Source organism: Schistocerca cancellata, chromosome 2 (assembly GCF_023864275.1).
Source record: "Schistocerca cancellata isolate TAMUIC-IGC-003103 chromosome 2, iqSchCanc2.1, whole genome shotgun sequence".
Classification (NCBI taxonomy): domain Eukaryota; kingdom Metazoa; phylum Arthropoda; class Insecta; order Orthoptera; family Acrididae; genus Schistocerca; species Schistocerca cancellata.
The window spans coordinates 140495282-140512814 of NC_064627.1; the positions used below are offsets into that span (position 1 = coordinate 140495282).

At 41.7% G+C, this 17533-nt stretch overlaps 1 protein-coding gene across 5 annotated transcripts in view; it reads right to left on the reverse strand.

Moving 5' to 3' along the window:
- The window catches only part of LOC126161418 (cell division cycle protein 23 homolog), a 100611-nt gene that overhangs the window by 27409 nt on the left and 55669 nt on the right, over positions 1-17533 (reverse strand). For all 5 annotated transcript variants that reach the window (XM_049917208.1, XM_049917207.1, XM_049917211.1 and 2 more), the window contains 2 exons: positions 12600-12779; positions 11956-12120 (listed from right to left, as the gene is read on the reverse strand). In XM_049917208.1, the coding sequence (XP_049773165.1) occupies positions 11956-12120; positions 12600-12779 (345 nt within the window). The remainder of the gene's footprint in view (positions 1-11955; positions 12121-12599; positions 12780-17533) is intronic.

Sequence of the window (17533 nt, forward strand, 5' to 3'; positions counted from 1 at the left end):
ATGTCAAGAATCAAGAGGAAGTCGTACAGAGCCGTAGGGTTAACGGAGTCCTTAGGGACATGTGAAAGGTCCAGTAGGATCTGCGGCCTACGTGTACACCATGGAGGTGTACATGAATGGACCTCAAGGAGAGGTGGTACTGGGAAGGACTCCAGTTCAGACATAAGGGGCCGGACATGAACACAATTGTAAGCCCTGATCTGGACTGCCGATGCGGGAGACGAACCACTGTGGTTGGGAAAAGGAGACGGTAATTCGAATGCACAGGTGAACTACGAACATGTGCAACGTAACTGGCGAGCAGTTGTGCATGCCTAACCTTCAATGGAGGGACTCCAGCCTCCACCAGGATACCGGTCACTGGAATCCTTCTAAAGGCTCCTGTCACTAGGCGAACGATGGAATGGTGCCGGGGGTCGAGTAAATGCAACACTGAGGGTTCCGCCAAACTGTAAACCAGACTCTCATAGGCAAGGCAGGATTGAAGAAGGGCTCTGTAGAGATGCAGCAGCGCAGAGCGATCTGCACCCCAGATGGTGCTCAGGCAGAGAAGGGCATTGAGGTGCTGCCATCACTTCCGCTGAAGCTGACGAAGGTGAGGTAGCCAAGTCAATTGGGCGTCGAAAACCAGTCCTAAGAATCAATATGTCTCCACTACAGTGAATGGATCATCATTAAGGTAAAGTTCTGGTTCTGGATGAACGTTGTGACGCCAACAAAAATGCGTAACACACGACTTAGCGGCTGAAAACTGGAAACCGTGGGCCAGAGCCAATGACTGCGCTTTGTGACTGACTCCCTGTAGGTGCCGCTCAGCAACACCAGTACTGGAGGAGCAGTACGAAATGCAGAAGTCATCCACCAACAGAGAAGGTGAGACCAATGGCCCTACAGCTGCTGCTGCTGCTGCCCATTAATAGCCATTAAAAATTGAGAGACACTGAATACAGAGCCCAGCCGAATGCCATTCTCCTGAATAGGGAGGGACACACACACACACACACATACACACACACACTCACTCACTCACTCACTCACTCACTCTGGGTGGCACCAACTTAGATGCGAAATGTATGGAGCAACAAAAAATTTTGGATAAAAATCGGGAGCGGGCCCCGGGGATCCCACTCATACAATGTGGCAAGGATATGATGTCGCCAGGTCATGTTGTACGCTTTACGGAAGTCAAAAAAGACGGCAACCAGACGTTGGCACCTGGAAAATGCTGTTTGGACAGCAGACTCGAGGGACACAAGATTATCAGTGGTAGAGCAACCCTGGAGGAAGCTGCCCTGACATGGAGCCAGTATACTACGGGACTCCAGGACCCAACGCAACCGCTAACACACCATATGTTCCAGCAGCTTACAAAGAAAGTTTATGAGACTGATGGGACAGTAGCTATCCACATCAAGCAGGTTTTGAGCACTGGAATGATGGTGCTTTCCCGCCACTGCGATGAAAAGACACCATCACATCATATCCAGCTGACGATGAGAAGGAGATGTCGATTGTAGTCAGATGAGAGATGTTTTATCATCTGACTGTTTATCTGATCTGGCCCAGGAGCTGTGTCAGGGCAATGTGCAAGAGCGCTGAGGAGCTTCCACTCTGTAAATGGGGAATTATAGGGTTCACTGTAGCGTGTAGTGAACAAGAGGACTTTCCTTTCCATCCACTGTTTGAGGATGCAAAAGGCTGGGGGGTAGTTCTCCAACGTAGAGGCTCTAGCATAGTGCTCATCAGTGTTCGGCAATCGCATTTGCGTCAGTAGATAACATGCCATTGATGTTAATGCCATGGAGACCTGTTGGAGACTGGTACCCAAAAAGATGGCTGATATTCATCCAGACTTTGGAAGGTGATGTATGGCACCCAATGGTCGACACATGCCTCTCCCAACACTCCTGTTTCCGTCGTTTTATAAGCTGGCTAACGCAGCCGGGGAGGCACTTAAAGGTTATTAGGTGCTCTAGAGAAGGGTGCCACTTATGTCACTGTAGAGCTCACCAATGCTCCTTAATTGTCGCAGTGATTTCCGGCGACCACCAAGGGACTGTCTTTCACCAGGGGCACCCAAAAGAACGAGGGATCATGTTTTCTGCCGCAGAAACGATCATTGTAGTGACCTGCTCAATGACAACATCGATGACACCATGTGGGGGAGATTTAATGGTGGCGGCAGAGGTGAATGCTTCCCAATCTGCCTTGTTTAAAGCTCATCATGTCCATGGACATGACACCGGAGGAGTGCCCTCCAGTGGACAGATGGGAGAAGGTCAGGACTGCAAACCAAGAGATCAATGGCCGAATATGTGCCATGTGCCACACTGAAACGTGTGGGAGCACCTGTATTTAAGAGGCAGAGGTGGTTATGTGCATTAAAATCTCCCAAAGCAGGAAAGGTTTAGGGAATTGATCAATCAGTGCAGCCCATACATGCAGGGGTACTGCACCACTGGAGGAAGATATACATTGCAGACAGTTATTTCCTACATCATCCTTATCGTGACAGCCATAGCTTCAGGAGGGGTTTGAAAGGGCACAGGTTCACTACATACTTACTTCAGGGCATAGACGCAAACTCCACCTGACACACTATTATAGTCACTACAGTTCCTGTAATATCCCTTATAGTCGTGGAGGACAGGGCTCCGCATTGCTGGGAACCAGGTTTCCTGGAGGGCAATGCAAAAAGCAGGCGTAAAGCTTAAGAGTTGCCGTAGCTCAGACAGGTGGTAGAAAACACCGCCGCAATTCCACTGGAGGATTACGTGATCCTGAGACTGGGAAGGTATGAAACACTCAGTGAGGCAGTCTACGCCTCAGTGCCACCTGCTGCCACCAGAAGAGCACCTGTGTGATCGACATCCACCGTGTCTGAGGGCCCAGCGAGATCTAGGTCCTTAGCGGATGCCAGAATCTCCATCTTATCCTCATACACAGAGCTTGTAGGAAGTGGGGTGTGGTAGCCACCACAGTGCCTTGGTTCTTGGGGGTCATTTTCTTTTTTGGTTTCTCTCGCTGCTTCTTAGGTTTGCCTTCTTGGGAGAGCTTCAGTGATTCAGTCTCAGGGACTGAAGAAGACCGTGAAGCCCTACGACCAGCTACCTGTGGTTGCTTCAGCCACTGGCGTGTCAGCTTTGCCAATGGTAGGAACATGGGAAGGGAGTAACACAAGGTATCTCTTCCTGGCGAGACGACCGAAAAAGACTTACGCTTCTCTGGCTGGGAAGTGGGGACTGATGTTCTTGATCGTTGGTGGAGTGTCGTTGGTGGAGTGTTGCTGCTGAAGTAGGTTGTGCAGGAGCAACAGGGAGAGAAGTGCCCCCCAACATCAAGAGGGCAGGTGGAGTCTGACGGTTCTGAGAGCCAACCCTATGCAGCAGATCAGAAGATGGTAGAACCATTGTCATAGCGGCGGTGTAGGTTGATGTCATACGCACAGGATGTAGCCTCTCATATTTTCTCTTAGCCTCAGTGTAGGCCAGTCGGTCCAGGGTCTTGTATTCCATTATTTTTCTTTCTCTCTGGAGAATCCTGCAGTCTGGTGAGAAAGACGAATGGTGCTCTCCACAGCTGACACAGATGGGAGGTGGGGCAGAGGGAGTGTTGGGATGTGAAGGACGCCCACAATCCTGACAGGTGATGCTTGGAATTACAGCGGAAGACATATGGCTGAACTTCCCACACTTAAAGCACAGCATCCGGGGGAGGGATATATGGCTTTACGTCACAGCAGTAGACCATCACCTTGACCTTCTCGGGTATGTGCCACCCTCAAAGGCAATGGTGGCAATGTGATTATCCCTCAGACTCCGGTGGACACGCCAGATGAAATAGACACCTCGCCACTCTAAATTGGCATACAGCTCATTGCCAGACTGCAAAAGAAGGTCTCTGTGAAATATGATACCCTGGACCATATTTAAGCTCTTATGGGGCATGATGGAAACAGAAACATCCCCCAGCTTCTCACAGGCGAGTAGTGCTCGTGACTGGGAAGAGGATGCTGTTTTGATAAAGACCGACTCTGACCGCATTTTGGACAAGCCTTCCACCTTCCCAAACTTGTCCTCTAAATGCTCCACAAAAAACTGAGGGTTCATTGACAAGAAAGATTCCCCATCAACTCTTGTACATACGACGTACTGGGGTGAATAAGCTTCGCTGCCATCCTTAGCCTGCTGTTCCCCTCATGGTGTGGCCAGGGAAGGGAACGATTTAGAGTTGTATTTCTTAGCATTGAAGTTAGACCTTGACTGCTTAGAGACTGCTGGTGTTTGCCCACCAGCAAGAGATAACGTACTACACTTTGTGGCATGTCATCCGCCCTGATGCCACCCACTCTGACCAGGGGGCCTTCCTACAGGCACCACCCAGCTGCAGCACAGGCCACCTGGCAGGATGGCCATTTCCGGGAGTCCCGATGCCCCAGGGTGACGGGCATCTACTACTTGGCACACATGGGGAGTTAACAGCGCAGGCATCAGCAGAGCAATCCCTGTGTGGTCAGGGGCTACAACCACAGGGTACATGGCGGCCACACCACAACGGACTGCCTATCATGATGGATATCAGGTGCAAAAGAGCTAAGAAGTCCATCAACAATGCAGAAAGCAATACTGCACAGAGGATGGAGGAAAACACATCGAGGAGGGTGACCTCACCCTACAGCTGGAGAATGAGTGGAAGTGCAGATCCACATTGACAAAGGATGCGAGAGGTCTCAGCACACGATGGACACTATGCACCATGCAAGGCACCCTTCCCCAACTGGCTCGCTCTTTGGGAAAATTTTGAAAAATGGAGGTCAAACCCTACAAGGGACCATCACATAAAGACTGGAACTTGTAAGACTCCTTTTAGTCATCTCTTACGACAGGCAGGAATACCTCGGGCCTATTCTAACCCCCGGATCCACAGGGGGCTCATATGGAGACGTTCATGCCCAGGTCACTTTTTTTATTTCTTTCTTTTTCTTTTCTTTTCTTTTATTTAAAATCACCTTAAAAAGAAAATTACAAGTATCCTTCAAGAAAATTGAGATCACACCCAAAAAACCCACATGAGCTACTGGTATGAGAGGTCATTTGATGAATGGACTGGTCTGCTTGTTCCCTTGACTTAAATCCCATGAAGATCACATGCACCAACGACCATCTAGCAGTTGTTAACCGTGCTGGTCAAGGAACAGAATGTCCTACCACAATAACTTCTTACCAATCCTGTGGTCATCACAGGATTGTGTTGCAGAGCATATTTGTTTCTGCCTGTGGTGATCAGACACTCTACTAAGAACCATGTCCCATCTTTGTATTGCCCTGGAGACCATAAGAAATCATGGTGACCTCAGTATAATTATTGTACTTAAATGAAAGTTTCATTGCTTATTTCTTTCAGTTATCTTCCCTCCTATAGCATCAGTTCTTTCTATGTATGTTTCAAGTTTCACAGAGTTATGTTACTTGGCACTGAAAAGTCTTGCGAGAGTTCCTTTCATATCGAAGTTTCGCACACCAGAGTATATAATGGTATAGGCATCAGAATAATGCACCATCTCCCACATCAAAATGCACAGGACACGAAAAGTGCACTTGAAAATGGGAATCACTTACCAAAACATGTTGTGCAAGAAATAAACAAACAGAAGAAAAAGTGACTGGTAGCAGAAAAAGTTTCTTTATAAACAAATACATTGCTTTTAGTCGAAGGCTTTCACCAATCATTGTTAATGGATTATATTAAAGTTCCCACAACAACACAAAAAAGTTTTATTGCATTCAAGCTACTACCAGGTGCTGCTGACTTACACACTTAGCACACCCCACCCTGTGCTCAGTGTTGCTTGAGCCCTAACAGTAATGACTCTTGTTATTCAAGTTTTGTCACCACCAAAAATAAAATAAATACAAAAATTGTTAATGCAATTCTTTTCTGACTTGTAGCTTCTCCAGAAAATGATTCACTGTATTAGCAAATTCAGAGAGACATTAAAATTACTTTCTCAATTCAGAATTACATCTTTAGTGGCTGTTTATGGCACAACATTTAGTAGCCTTTAACAAAATAGGGACCACTTCTTATCACTGTAGTTATTCAGAATCATACTGTGCTACCTGATCACAAAACACACTGTTCTCCACTTATTCATCACTATATTCACTCAATAAATCTTAACAGTTAAGTTAAAAGTTTCAGTTTATTCACCTTAAGTTACTGTTTGATGGGTGCAAATTATACTGTTTGTTACGTGGTCTGTAGGGACAGGTAGCACCCTTGTGATGGTTTATTTCAGTGTGTTTCAGTACTGCAAAGCATCCACTTCTGTAATAAAGTGTACAAGATAATGACTCCATTATTTTGGCGTTTGTTTACCCACAGCATAAATATTTAAATCCAGTTTGGTTGAATCCATTTCATATGAGGCCCATTTGGTAGTGACTTGCACAAGATGTTCCTTAAACTATTGCATGTGGGGCAGTTATGTTACAGGAAGAGCATGCATACATTATCTGTAGCACATTGAGGCGACAAAAGTCAGGGAATACCTCCTAATATCACATCGGACCTCCTTTCAGCCAGCATAGTGCAGCAAGTCAATGAGGCTTGGACTCAACAAGTCATCAGAAGTCCCTTGCAGACATACTGAACTGTGCTGCCTCTATAGCCATCCATAACTGTGTTGCCAGTGTAGAATTTTGTGCATGAACTGAAGTTTCGATTACATCCCATAAATTTTCAATGCGATTCATGTCAGGCGATGTGGGTGGCCAAATCATTCACTCTAATTGTCCAGAATGTTCTACAAACCAATCACGAACAATTGTGGCCCAGTGCACTGTTTGGGAACATGAAGTCCATGAATGGTTGCAAACAATCTCCGAGCAGCCAAACATAGCCATTTCCAGTCAATGATTGGTTCCGCAGGACCTGAGTATCCAGTCCATTCCACGTAAACACAACCCAAACCATTATGGAGCCACCACCAGCTTGCACAGTGTCTTGTCGACAACTTGACTCCATGGACTCATCGCGTGCAAAGGCACTTGCATCAGTTGTCTGCTGCCATTGTCTATTAACACCAAATTTCACTGCATGGTTGATTTCTGTGGTTATTTCATGCAGTCTTGCCTTCCGTGTTAGCACTGAAAACACACAAACGCTGCTGTTGTCAGTCATTAAGTGAAGGTCATCAATCACTGCATTGTCTGTCATGACTGGCAATGACAGATCAAATCTGATATTCTTGGCACACTCTTGACATTATGCATCCCTGAATAACAAATTTCTTAACAATTTCTGAAATGACATGTCTCATGCATCTAGCCCCACCACCATTCAGCATTCACTGTCTGTCAATTCCCATTGTGTGGCCATAATCACATCGGAAGCATTTTGACAGGAGTACAAATAACAACTCTGCCAATGCACTGGCCTTTTTTACCTTGTGCATGTAGTAGCACCACCATCTGTATATGAGCATGTTGTTATCCCACAACTGTTGTCATCTTATTGTATGTATACTTTGCAAATTGTGTGCCATGAGTACAGCTTTCGCCATCTTGTGTATTAGCCTGTTACAATTTTCTTGGGATATGAATAACCAAACCAAAAAAAGGAGTCAGCCTGCAGTTATCTTAAAAGGCAAATGAGCCCTATGCTGAACGTTTAGGGGTGATGTCAGTAGTAGTTAATATTTTATATTTTACATAATTCACAAAATAAACTGGTAGAGTTCAAATCTGCCAGCCTTCGAGAAGCATCTAGGTCAAAATGTCTATGTACCACAATAATTATTGCACTTGCACAAAAGTTGTGTGTGACGAGAGACATGTAATTGTCACGTTTGCTTCTGATAGAATCTACACTATTCTTTAAGCTATTTTTTATTCCACATATGAAATATATAATATAATATATGGAACGCTCAACATGTCAGTGCAGTAAGTCATTTGGAGAGAAAGTTTGAAATCAGAAGCTTTAAGTGCTGGTGAAATAGTTACACCTACATCGATACCCTGCACATCACACTCAAGTGCCTGCAGAGTATTCATCGAACCACCTTCACAATATTTCTATTATTTCACTCTCTAACAGCACGCAGAAAAAATTAACACCTATATCTTTCTGTGCGAGCTCTGATTTCCGTTATTTTATGCTGATGATGATGACAATGACAACTTCTCCCTATGTAGGGCAGTGTCAACAAAATATTCTAACATTTGGAGGAGAAAGCTGGTGATTGAAATTTCGTGAGAAGCTACATGGATTTTTCACACCTCTTTGTTCTCCAGTTTAGACTGTCTTTGGAAAAGTTACAAACATAGTTTCATTTCTTTCATATTTCATCTTGGGTTTTTAAAATAATTTTTCACGAGTATCTATTACTTTCTCTTTCCCATGCTGTTTTTTCTTCGTACGGTAAATCATAAAACAAGTTGTTGCATCTTCACACTTCTTTTTCAAGCAAGCTGCACATTTACACATTAGCACTCCTTTCATGAACAGTGCCTTTACAAAAACATTCCAAAAAAAACCATAACCAGTAAGCATTTTATTCAAAATGTCTTCCTTTGTAAGCTTTTCCTCATTCTGTCACACAAGTTTCTACACATTCTCTAACCAGAGATGCAATACTACTATTGACATATAAGCCCTCCTAGATTATTGGAAATTAAAAAAACAAATGACCAGAATGTGGAAAGTGAAGAATATGTACTGTTTCAGAGTCTTACACATTGAGTCAACTGAATTCAGTAACATATTGTGATAACTGACCATCCCATTTTAGATTTTTTACCGATAACAAAGTACAGTTTCTTGATTTTTTATGGTCTTCTGTCAACATTTTCCTGTCAAACACTTGTGTGTGTTTGAAAGATTAATAGATCCCCATTTATTTTGTGTCACACAACTTGACTGTATGTATCACAGCAACTGAGAAACTGGATTTCTCCTCGTTTCAGTTTCTCCTCTAGTGTTGATAGGTTGTATCTTTTCCTACTAATAGTTGATGGAAACAAGCCTGGGCTTGAATATCAGTTAGAATGATTATCACCCTTCTAATTACAAAAGGCTTTTGTCAGCAAAAATTTTTTCCTATGGTCAAAATTCTCTATGGAAAACCTAACAAACCACACTGAAACTGCTTCTATTTCTTCTTTTTAATAAACTTGCTCCTCTAACATTAAGATGGAGCATTCCAAAAAGTAACACAAAATGGTACTGGAATTTAATTTTTTTAGATACTACAATGCTCAAAAGTACATCTATGAACAAAGGACAGCTAGCCACTAGCTTTTTACTCACAGTACGACATGAATAGCAACAAAGTAATAAAGTTTGTCAAATTCAATCTTGCATTAGTAGGAAACTATTAAACTGTAAGTGACATAATGGCTGGTCATCATTTACATTCAGGAGGAGAAATTTCAGGTAGTGGAATAAAAACAAAGTAGGAAAAAAATATTTGTAGCTTTTGGTACTTTTATGTCCCTTTCTCAGTGTGGAAAGAGGGACTGGTTGGTGGAAGTTGAAAAGAAAGAGTTAGTCCCAAGTTGAGAGAGACCCTTTTGTTCCAAAATTGAGAGGAAAAAAGATGAAGGGAAGGGCAACACACACACAAAGAGACAAAGAGAAACCCAAAGTGGGATTAATCATGCAGTTAACAACTAGAACAAAAGTTGGAACAGGGGTTGGGGAAATCGAATAAAGGAGAGGAGAGTTTAAGATAAAAGAATGACCGAGCAAATGATTAAATACTAATTGAAAAAGGGAGGGGAGGGGGAATTATTTACAGGTGCTAAGATCAGCAGAGTAGTGCTGATACGCAAGGATATGTTGGAGTACAAGTTCCAATCAAGGAACAATAGTACTGGGTGGGGGGAACGAATTGACCATGTATTGAAGAAACTCATCATTCACTCAGGTCTCTTGACTCATGCAGTAGAGTATGCGTTTTTCCACAACTTTGTTCCAGAAATTAATCTGTACATCTACTTTTTACAAGCGATGCCTTATCGACTGAGCCACTAAGCCTCATGGACCAACTAAAAACTTCAACTTGGCCCCTACCTTCTCTCAATTTATTCCAAATTTTGCAAAGGCACGCCCTTGATATAGAGAAATGCACCTTTATGTAAACAGATCAAGCAGAGACTTGGTTTTTCCACAGCTTTTAGCTGATACCAATACGGAATGAAAAGCAAACAGCATGTATTCAATCATAGAATACCTAATGAAGAAACCAATTTATCAACTGGACATGGTTATATATCTAGGTTTTCATTTAACTGGTATGTATAACTTACCGTACATTTTAACCAAAACACCTTGGAAAATCCGGGATGGAATAATGAAAATATAATGTAAAGGATAATTAGCTACTCACCTTAGAGAGCTGTTGGGTTGCAGACAGATATGACAAAGACTGCTAATATGTGAGCTTTTGGCCTTAGGGCTGCTTCTACGTAAACACACACACACACACACACACACACACACACACACACCACTGCCCCATTGTCTCTAGATGCTGAGGCTGGCCTCAGCAGCTAGACACTGTGTGTGTGTGTGTGTGTGTGTGTGTGTGTGTGTGTGTGTGTGTGTGTGGTCTGCTTTGGGAAGAGGCCTCTTGGCCAAAAGCTTACATGTTAGCAGTCTTTTCACTGTGCCTGCCTGCGACTCAACATCTACTCTGTATAGTGAGTAGCAATCTACCCTTTTCATAAAACTGCCAAAATATCTTCGTAGATATGACCATGAGAACACATCAAGCATGTATCACTTTTCATTGGTCTATAAAGCATATTCTGAAGCACAGGGCTACATTCTATGGGATAGTCAAGGATGTGAGTAGTCAGATGGAAAATGGTTCTTGTATTTCTTATTTGCTCATCAAGCAAACATTTTTTTCACTGCCTCCAGAATGAATCCATCTCTCTGCAACAGAATGTGCACCAATTTGAAACTTTCTGACAGATTAAAACCATGTGCTAGATTGGGGTAAGTGCTCGATCAACTGAGTTACCCAAGCACGAGTCACAACCTGTCCGTACAGCTTTAATTCTGCGTAACTTGCAGGATGATGCACTCTTCCGCACTCCGGGAAGGAAGGATATTGCGGAGACACAGCTTAGCCACAGCCTTGTGGACCTTTTCCAGAATGAACCTTTAATCTGCCAGGAAGCTTCAAATCAGCAGACACTCCACTACAGAGAGTGGAAACAATCCCCCACGCAGTGGCTAAGCTGTGTCTCTGCAATATCCTTTCCTCCAGAAGCTGTAGTAGCAAAAGTTCCACAGGAAAAATTCTGTGGTGTTTGGAAGGTAAGAGATGAGGTGCTGGCAGAAGTAACACTGTGAGGACAGGTTGTGAGTCATGCATGGGTAGCCCAATCAGTAGAGCACTTGCTCATGTAAACCAAAGGTTCTGGGTTTTGAGTCTTGGTCTGGCACACAGTTTTAATTTGCCAGGAAGTTTCATTTTTTCACTGATTGAACTTGTTCCCTTAACAAGTGGAATAAATTATAAAGCATGAAGTTACTGTGTTGTTCTGCCTTCATTGCATTATCTTTTTCCAAAATCCCACACATGGGTAACAGCCTCCCTCCTCAAATCCCTCCCATTCACTCCTTCGTACCTTCTTGTATGTATTACCGCAAAGCAGGCATCGTAAGGAGTACGTGGGAGAGTGAAGAAAAGCTATAGCTGAATAACAGCAGGTCCACATTTTACCCGACTGAAATGCCAGTCACAAAATTACTTCAAGTAAAGCATACAGTTTGGCTTATTCCTGCAGCTTTTGAGATAATTTTGAAGTAAGTGTTACATACTAAATATCTCACTGGAATAGCAGAATAATTAAATATTTAAATCCTCAAAAGTCAAGCTGGAGTGAAGAAGAAATGAAGAGATATCTGATTTAGTGCTCAAGCCACATATTTACGTACCTATAGCTTGTCTGTAGCACTGTATTGCAGCATTAGTATTTTTCATTTCCATGAACTCGTGACCCATTAAGGTCCATGCTGCCAGGTACTGTGGATTAAGTTTTAAGGCCCTCTGGAAGTACAGTACTGCTTTTTGGTGTTCGGACCTCAAACTGTAATAATTTCCTGAAAAAGAAAAGAGTACTTTGACAATGCCTACGCTCTTGTGTTTATTCCGATAGCCTCCCCAGTATAAATAGTATCTTATGTTATCTTATATTTGCTACTGCCATAAAGTACAGTATAAAATATAAAGTATCTCTGTAAGTTCAAAATATTTACAACCAAGGCAATAAAATTAGAAACAGAAAACTTCTGTAATTTTTTATGTAGAGAAAAACCAAAAACTAATGTTAAAATTTTTTAAATATCTTAAACCCTAAGGATAATCACAATCTGCTTCATACATTCCACTTATATGCCCTCATTTCATAAAAAAGCAAAAATATTTTATAAATATTTATAACACTTTACAACAACAATATGGAAAGGACAGACTGCTGTTCACCATACTGAAGAGGTGCCGACTTGCAGACAGGCAAAATGAAAGAGACTGTGCAAACTTACAGTTCAATGAATCACTTAAAAAATGAAGTATGTGTTACCTATGACACAGCAGGTTTCCACTCTGTATTTATCAATTTCACAAGCGTGGTGTGCCAAGTGAGCCAATTCTACTTTCAATTCCTTAACATACAGTAAATTTGAATATGTGTCCAAATTGTCTAAGCGGTGTGGATCTGCCTTCTGCACACGACGAAAAGTGTTGATTGCCATATCCACATCTGTAAAAATTAACAGTGACTCTTACTGATAAGTATTGCTGAATTACAATACATTGCTAGAATAATTCCATTCTTAATCAGACAGATTATGAAGCAACACTTATTCATTAGTGTGCTACATCAATACACTTTTAAACAAAAACAAGAGACATGAGTTTTACTTATGATGACACTTCCAAATGGAGTGACTTTTGAAGAAGGCATTGGTAATATACAGTGCCTAAGAGTCTAGAGAGTGATCAACAATATTTGCTGTAGGATTTATTTAAAGTCTATTATTCTCTTAAAGTAATCTTACACGTCCATTTCGCTCACAGAACAATGTGGCATGGACTTCCACAAAACGATATCCTGTGATAATCCAACACATTTGGCACTAATTACTGCACATATTTTGTGAGTACTGGGTGGCAGAAGTGCACAATATGCTCATTTCATCTAAATGCATATACTCCACAAGTCGCACTACACAGTGCACATCTTAAACATTTCTTGCCATTCTCTATCCCTAAATTTAAACTTGCCCAAAGTGTGTGTGTGTGTGTGTGTGTGTGTGTGTGTGAGAGAGAGAGAGAGAGAGAGATAGAGAGAGAGTATAAAGGACACCCAGAATTCAAGATCAATGAAGACAAAAGAGCATACTTCCTTATTATCATAGGGATCCCAGGGAAGAAACATACAGCCTGGTTAGCCTAGTTGCCTACCAGGACGCCAGCTTTGGGATGGAGTTATTGGAACTGGAGCTTCAGTTGACTCTACATCATCAATTTTTGGATCCTTGGAACACTAATTTGTGTGCTCTGGTTTCTCCAAAGAAACTGTGAGCGGTAAAGGGGGCCATGATCATGTGGCAGTCTTCCCTCGTGCTTCTTGCAGGTAATCTACTGTTCTGTCGGCTGACATGTGCCACATCTTATGATATGAGGATCCACCTCACCTCACTGCCAGTGTTGTACCAATCTGATGGTGGCCACTCGTACCGGGCTGCCTCAATTTGGCCACCTTACGGCGAAATCTTAAACTTGCTGACATGCTGTCTCTGGTGCTTGTGGTTGACACCAGAGTGGCTGATTTGGTTTTATGTTTTGCCTGTGAAAGTGTTTTTTATTCCTCATCATGAGTTTGTGAGGTAGTACACATTGGCCTTGTTGGCTGCTTGAGGGACTGGGATGGGTGTCTCATCAATTGCTCCAACCCAGGGGGCCCATGGGTGCCCGTGCTCAGTGGTCCAGCCTGGCTCCTGCCCTCACCACGTTTTTAATTCTTCTTATTCTTTTACATCTGTCATTGGTTTTCTGTATTTTCATTGTTCTCTTTCCTGAAGTTTTATTGAGTTGTTTGCGTTGTTAATTCTCTTTGATAAGAAAACAGCATTTGCGTGCGTAGCATGTCCTGGGTGCTTCCAGCTGCTTTCTGGGCAGAGTAGCTCACCTGCCTTCACTCTCTTGCCCCTCTCTCACTTCTACTTGCTTCTATCGCATGGTCTTATTCTTTTTTGGTTACAGTCAGATTTCTTAGGATTTGTCTCCTGTGTCCTTCCTTTCTGAGGACTTTAATGGCTTGATGTATACCGAATAGGGACTGATGACCCCATAGTGTGATCCCCTTAACATTGTTAATCCAATCCAATCACAGTTTTTGGGATGACAGACAGAATTAACATGTCTGTTTTTGCTTTTTGTTAAAATACGGCACTGGCTTTTGTTTTGATGATACTATTCATCATTTGGAAACAGTGAAAGCAATTATCACACATGGGACTTCCTTTGTAAATGTTGTATAGTTCTACTCATGGCACACACAAAAGGTGCAGACACAAATGTCAGTTACATCTAATGCCAAAAATGAATACTAAGGAAAAAAAATCATAGTAACTTTTAATACTAGAACAACGGAGAATGTGAAGTTCCTAGAGTGACAGGAGGTTGTTTGACCCTGTGTAAAAATTTGCACTGATTTTACTACTTATTTTCTGTGCACAATTTTTTTCTATTTATGTATACATTTTATTCATTATTCAGTACTGTTACTTTTGAAATGATTTTAAATCGTCATTTCTCTAAACTAAATTTTCTTCTTATTATACTCCATTCAAAATATCTTTAGGATTGACGCTTTGGCACACTAGCATGTGGAACTTTGGAACTGAAGTGCCACCTCCTGCACAAAACACTTACGCCACCTCATTTTTGTTTTATTCATTGCAACAAATTACTAAGGTGGTATGGGAAGGTTTAAAATATGCATTTCCTTGCGAAATTTCTGAATTTTCAAGGTGTGAGAAACTTAATTGTTACTGAATTTAGATCAATGCATTATTGGAATGAAACTTTGAGAATACATTATATTTTCATCTGCTAGTGCCCGGAACATAATGAAATGAGGCAGAGTCAATTGAGGCAAAATTATAATCTGCTTGGATGTGGTCTCTTTGTTCACAAAAGTACCTGTTGAAGACACATTAAAGTCATAAGCAGACAGATTCACTCCGGAACTACCAAACCGTTCTGCCATACCTTGATAAGCACCTATTTTGTGCATAGTGAGAAATTTTATAAAATGACTCACAGAATACCCATGGGTTCTCCATTGTTTTTGTCAGTGGATCTTCATGTAGCATTTCACAGAACGTTTGTTAAATTCGTTTCTCTTTGTTTATCTAGCTTCATTTGTTATGCTAACACCACTATGATCTGACCACATGGGATGTGACCTGTTCATTAATCATGTGAATAGTATGCACACTATTATCAAATTAACTGCTGAGATGGAGAGAGAAGATAAATTACTATTTTTAGGTGTTATGCTCGAACAAAGATGAACTCAGCCACACTGTTTGCTAGAAGACAACCCATGCTGACCTATACCTCAGTCTGCAAGGGTATAATCATACTGCCCAAAAGAATACAATATTAAAAAGACTGATCCATACAGCCAAAACTGTTTCTGCCAAGTATCACCTAGATTCCAAGATAAGATATCTGAAAAAGTTGTTCTGGAAGAACAGTTATTAGTGAAAGATAGATAAAGAAACAAAAACACAGATGCTTAATCATCACAAGATTATCAATGTAGGGCACCTCTTCCTTTCTTCAGATCTACAGCAAATGAAATAGGCAGTCGGTAGGAATGATTTAAGAGTGGTGCACATAGTACGGATGTCATATGTACTGACGTCATATTAAATACCTCTATTTTGTAAAATCTGCTGCTGCCAAACACTGCCTCATGAACAAACAGAAATCTTATGCCATGCATTTACCTATTCTTTTTTTGTCATAAAAGAAGCCATTGAGTGCAAGCTATGCAATAACTATTTTAACTGAGACATCAGCAGCACCCTTAGTGGTATCCACAGTCTAAGGAAACCAGCTTTGCTACCAATGTTCCTCAATCATAGACATCAATATAATCTCTGATAGGATATCAATGCTCTGTGGCATGATTTCTCCATTACATAATGTGGCAAATTAAATTAAGTACTACATGACTGCAGATAACTCCTGATGACAACAGAGAAAGTTGTTGAAAGCTTGATCTGATATGACAAACAATGAAAAATTTATCCAAGGACTCACAGCCTTCTTATTAACGATCAATACTTAGGAAAACATAATTTTCCTACTCGGTTACTTAAATTGTGCAATCCAAACATTCAGTTGAATTTGCTTTTTTGTGGTAACAGTGAAAAAACTGCTGCCATTACACACATCACAGTCACATATGCATGAAGTGATACTGTCATTGGATAATAATGTGATTATTTCCTCTGCTGAATTTTCAAAAATGACTTTATTCGACCTTGCTTTTTCCATAATGAGCTGTGTATGGTTGATGGCTTTCTTCTGGTCTTTGGTTGTGTAGTGCTCTGGTTGCAGAAAGAGTGCTTTTTGTTATTTCTGGCAACATAACCTGCAGTCTTCCGTGTTTTTTCATTCAACTGTAGCATCACTTTCTCTCCATAAACAATTTACAGCTGCAAAACATCCATAGTGTAATCTACTTTATACAGAACTCTTAAACAGATATGTGCTATTGCGTAGAAAAGGATATGCTACCTTAAGAGTGACAAATAATTTGCTGAGTGTCAGATGTTCCTTTCTGTGATGATGATCCTAAACATGGCAGCTTACTGCATTCTGAGCAAATGAACCTGTCGTAGTAATTCATTTATCCATATAACATTTTCCCCCTGATGTTCTAGCTTTCTTTCTTTCTTTCTTTGACATTTTCTGCCAGTCTTCACAGAAATGCTTTCATTAACATTAAAACCTGCATCAGCTATTTTGTTCAACTTGATAAGTGAGCCACCATTAAGTTTCTGTTTCTCAAAGTAGGTGCACAATGCAGTAACCACTTTATTGATTAACCTCATATGAAAGTCTGCTACAGTTGAGTCACTCTAAGATCCCTGGCAGTTGCAGTGGGCTGGGCATAGCAGCTCAACGTGCCTACAATGTTGTCAGCTGTCAGGGATCAACTTACTCAGACTTGACTGTAGCCGGGTAAGTGACATAGAACATTTCCACTGAATTTCCATTCACTGTGCTACACATAACATCCACCCCCCCCCCCACCCCACCACCACCACCACCACCACCACCACCACCACAATCAGATGATGTCATCTGTAGGCAGGGATGAAAAGCTGGGTTTGTAATGAAAATCAACCCTACTACAGTGTAATAGCCTGAAATTTTTTAATAATTGTGATGTTTCTGGTCATGAAAACATGCATTTCATGATGTAGCCAT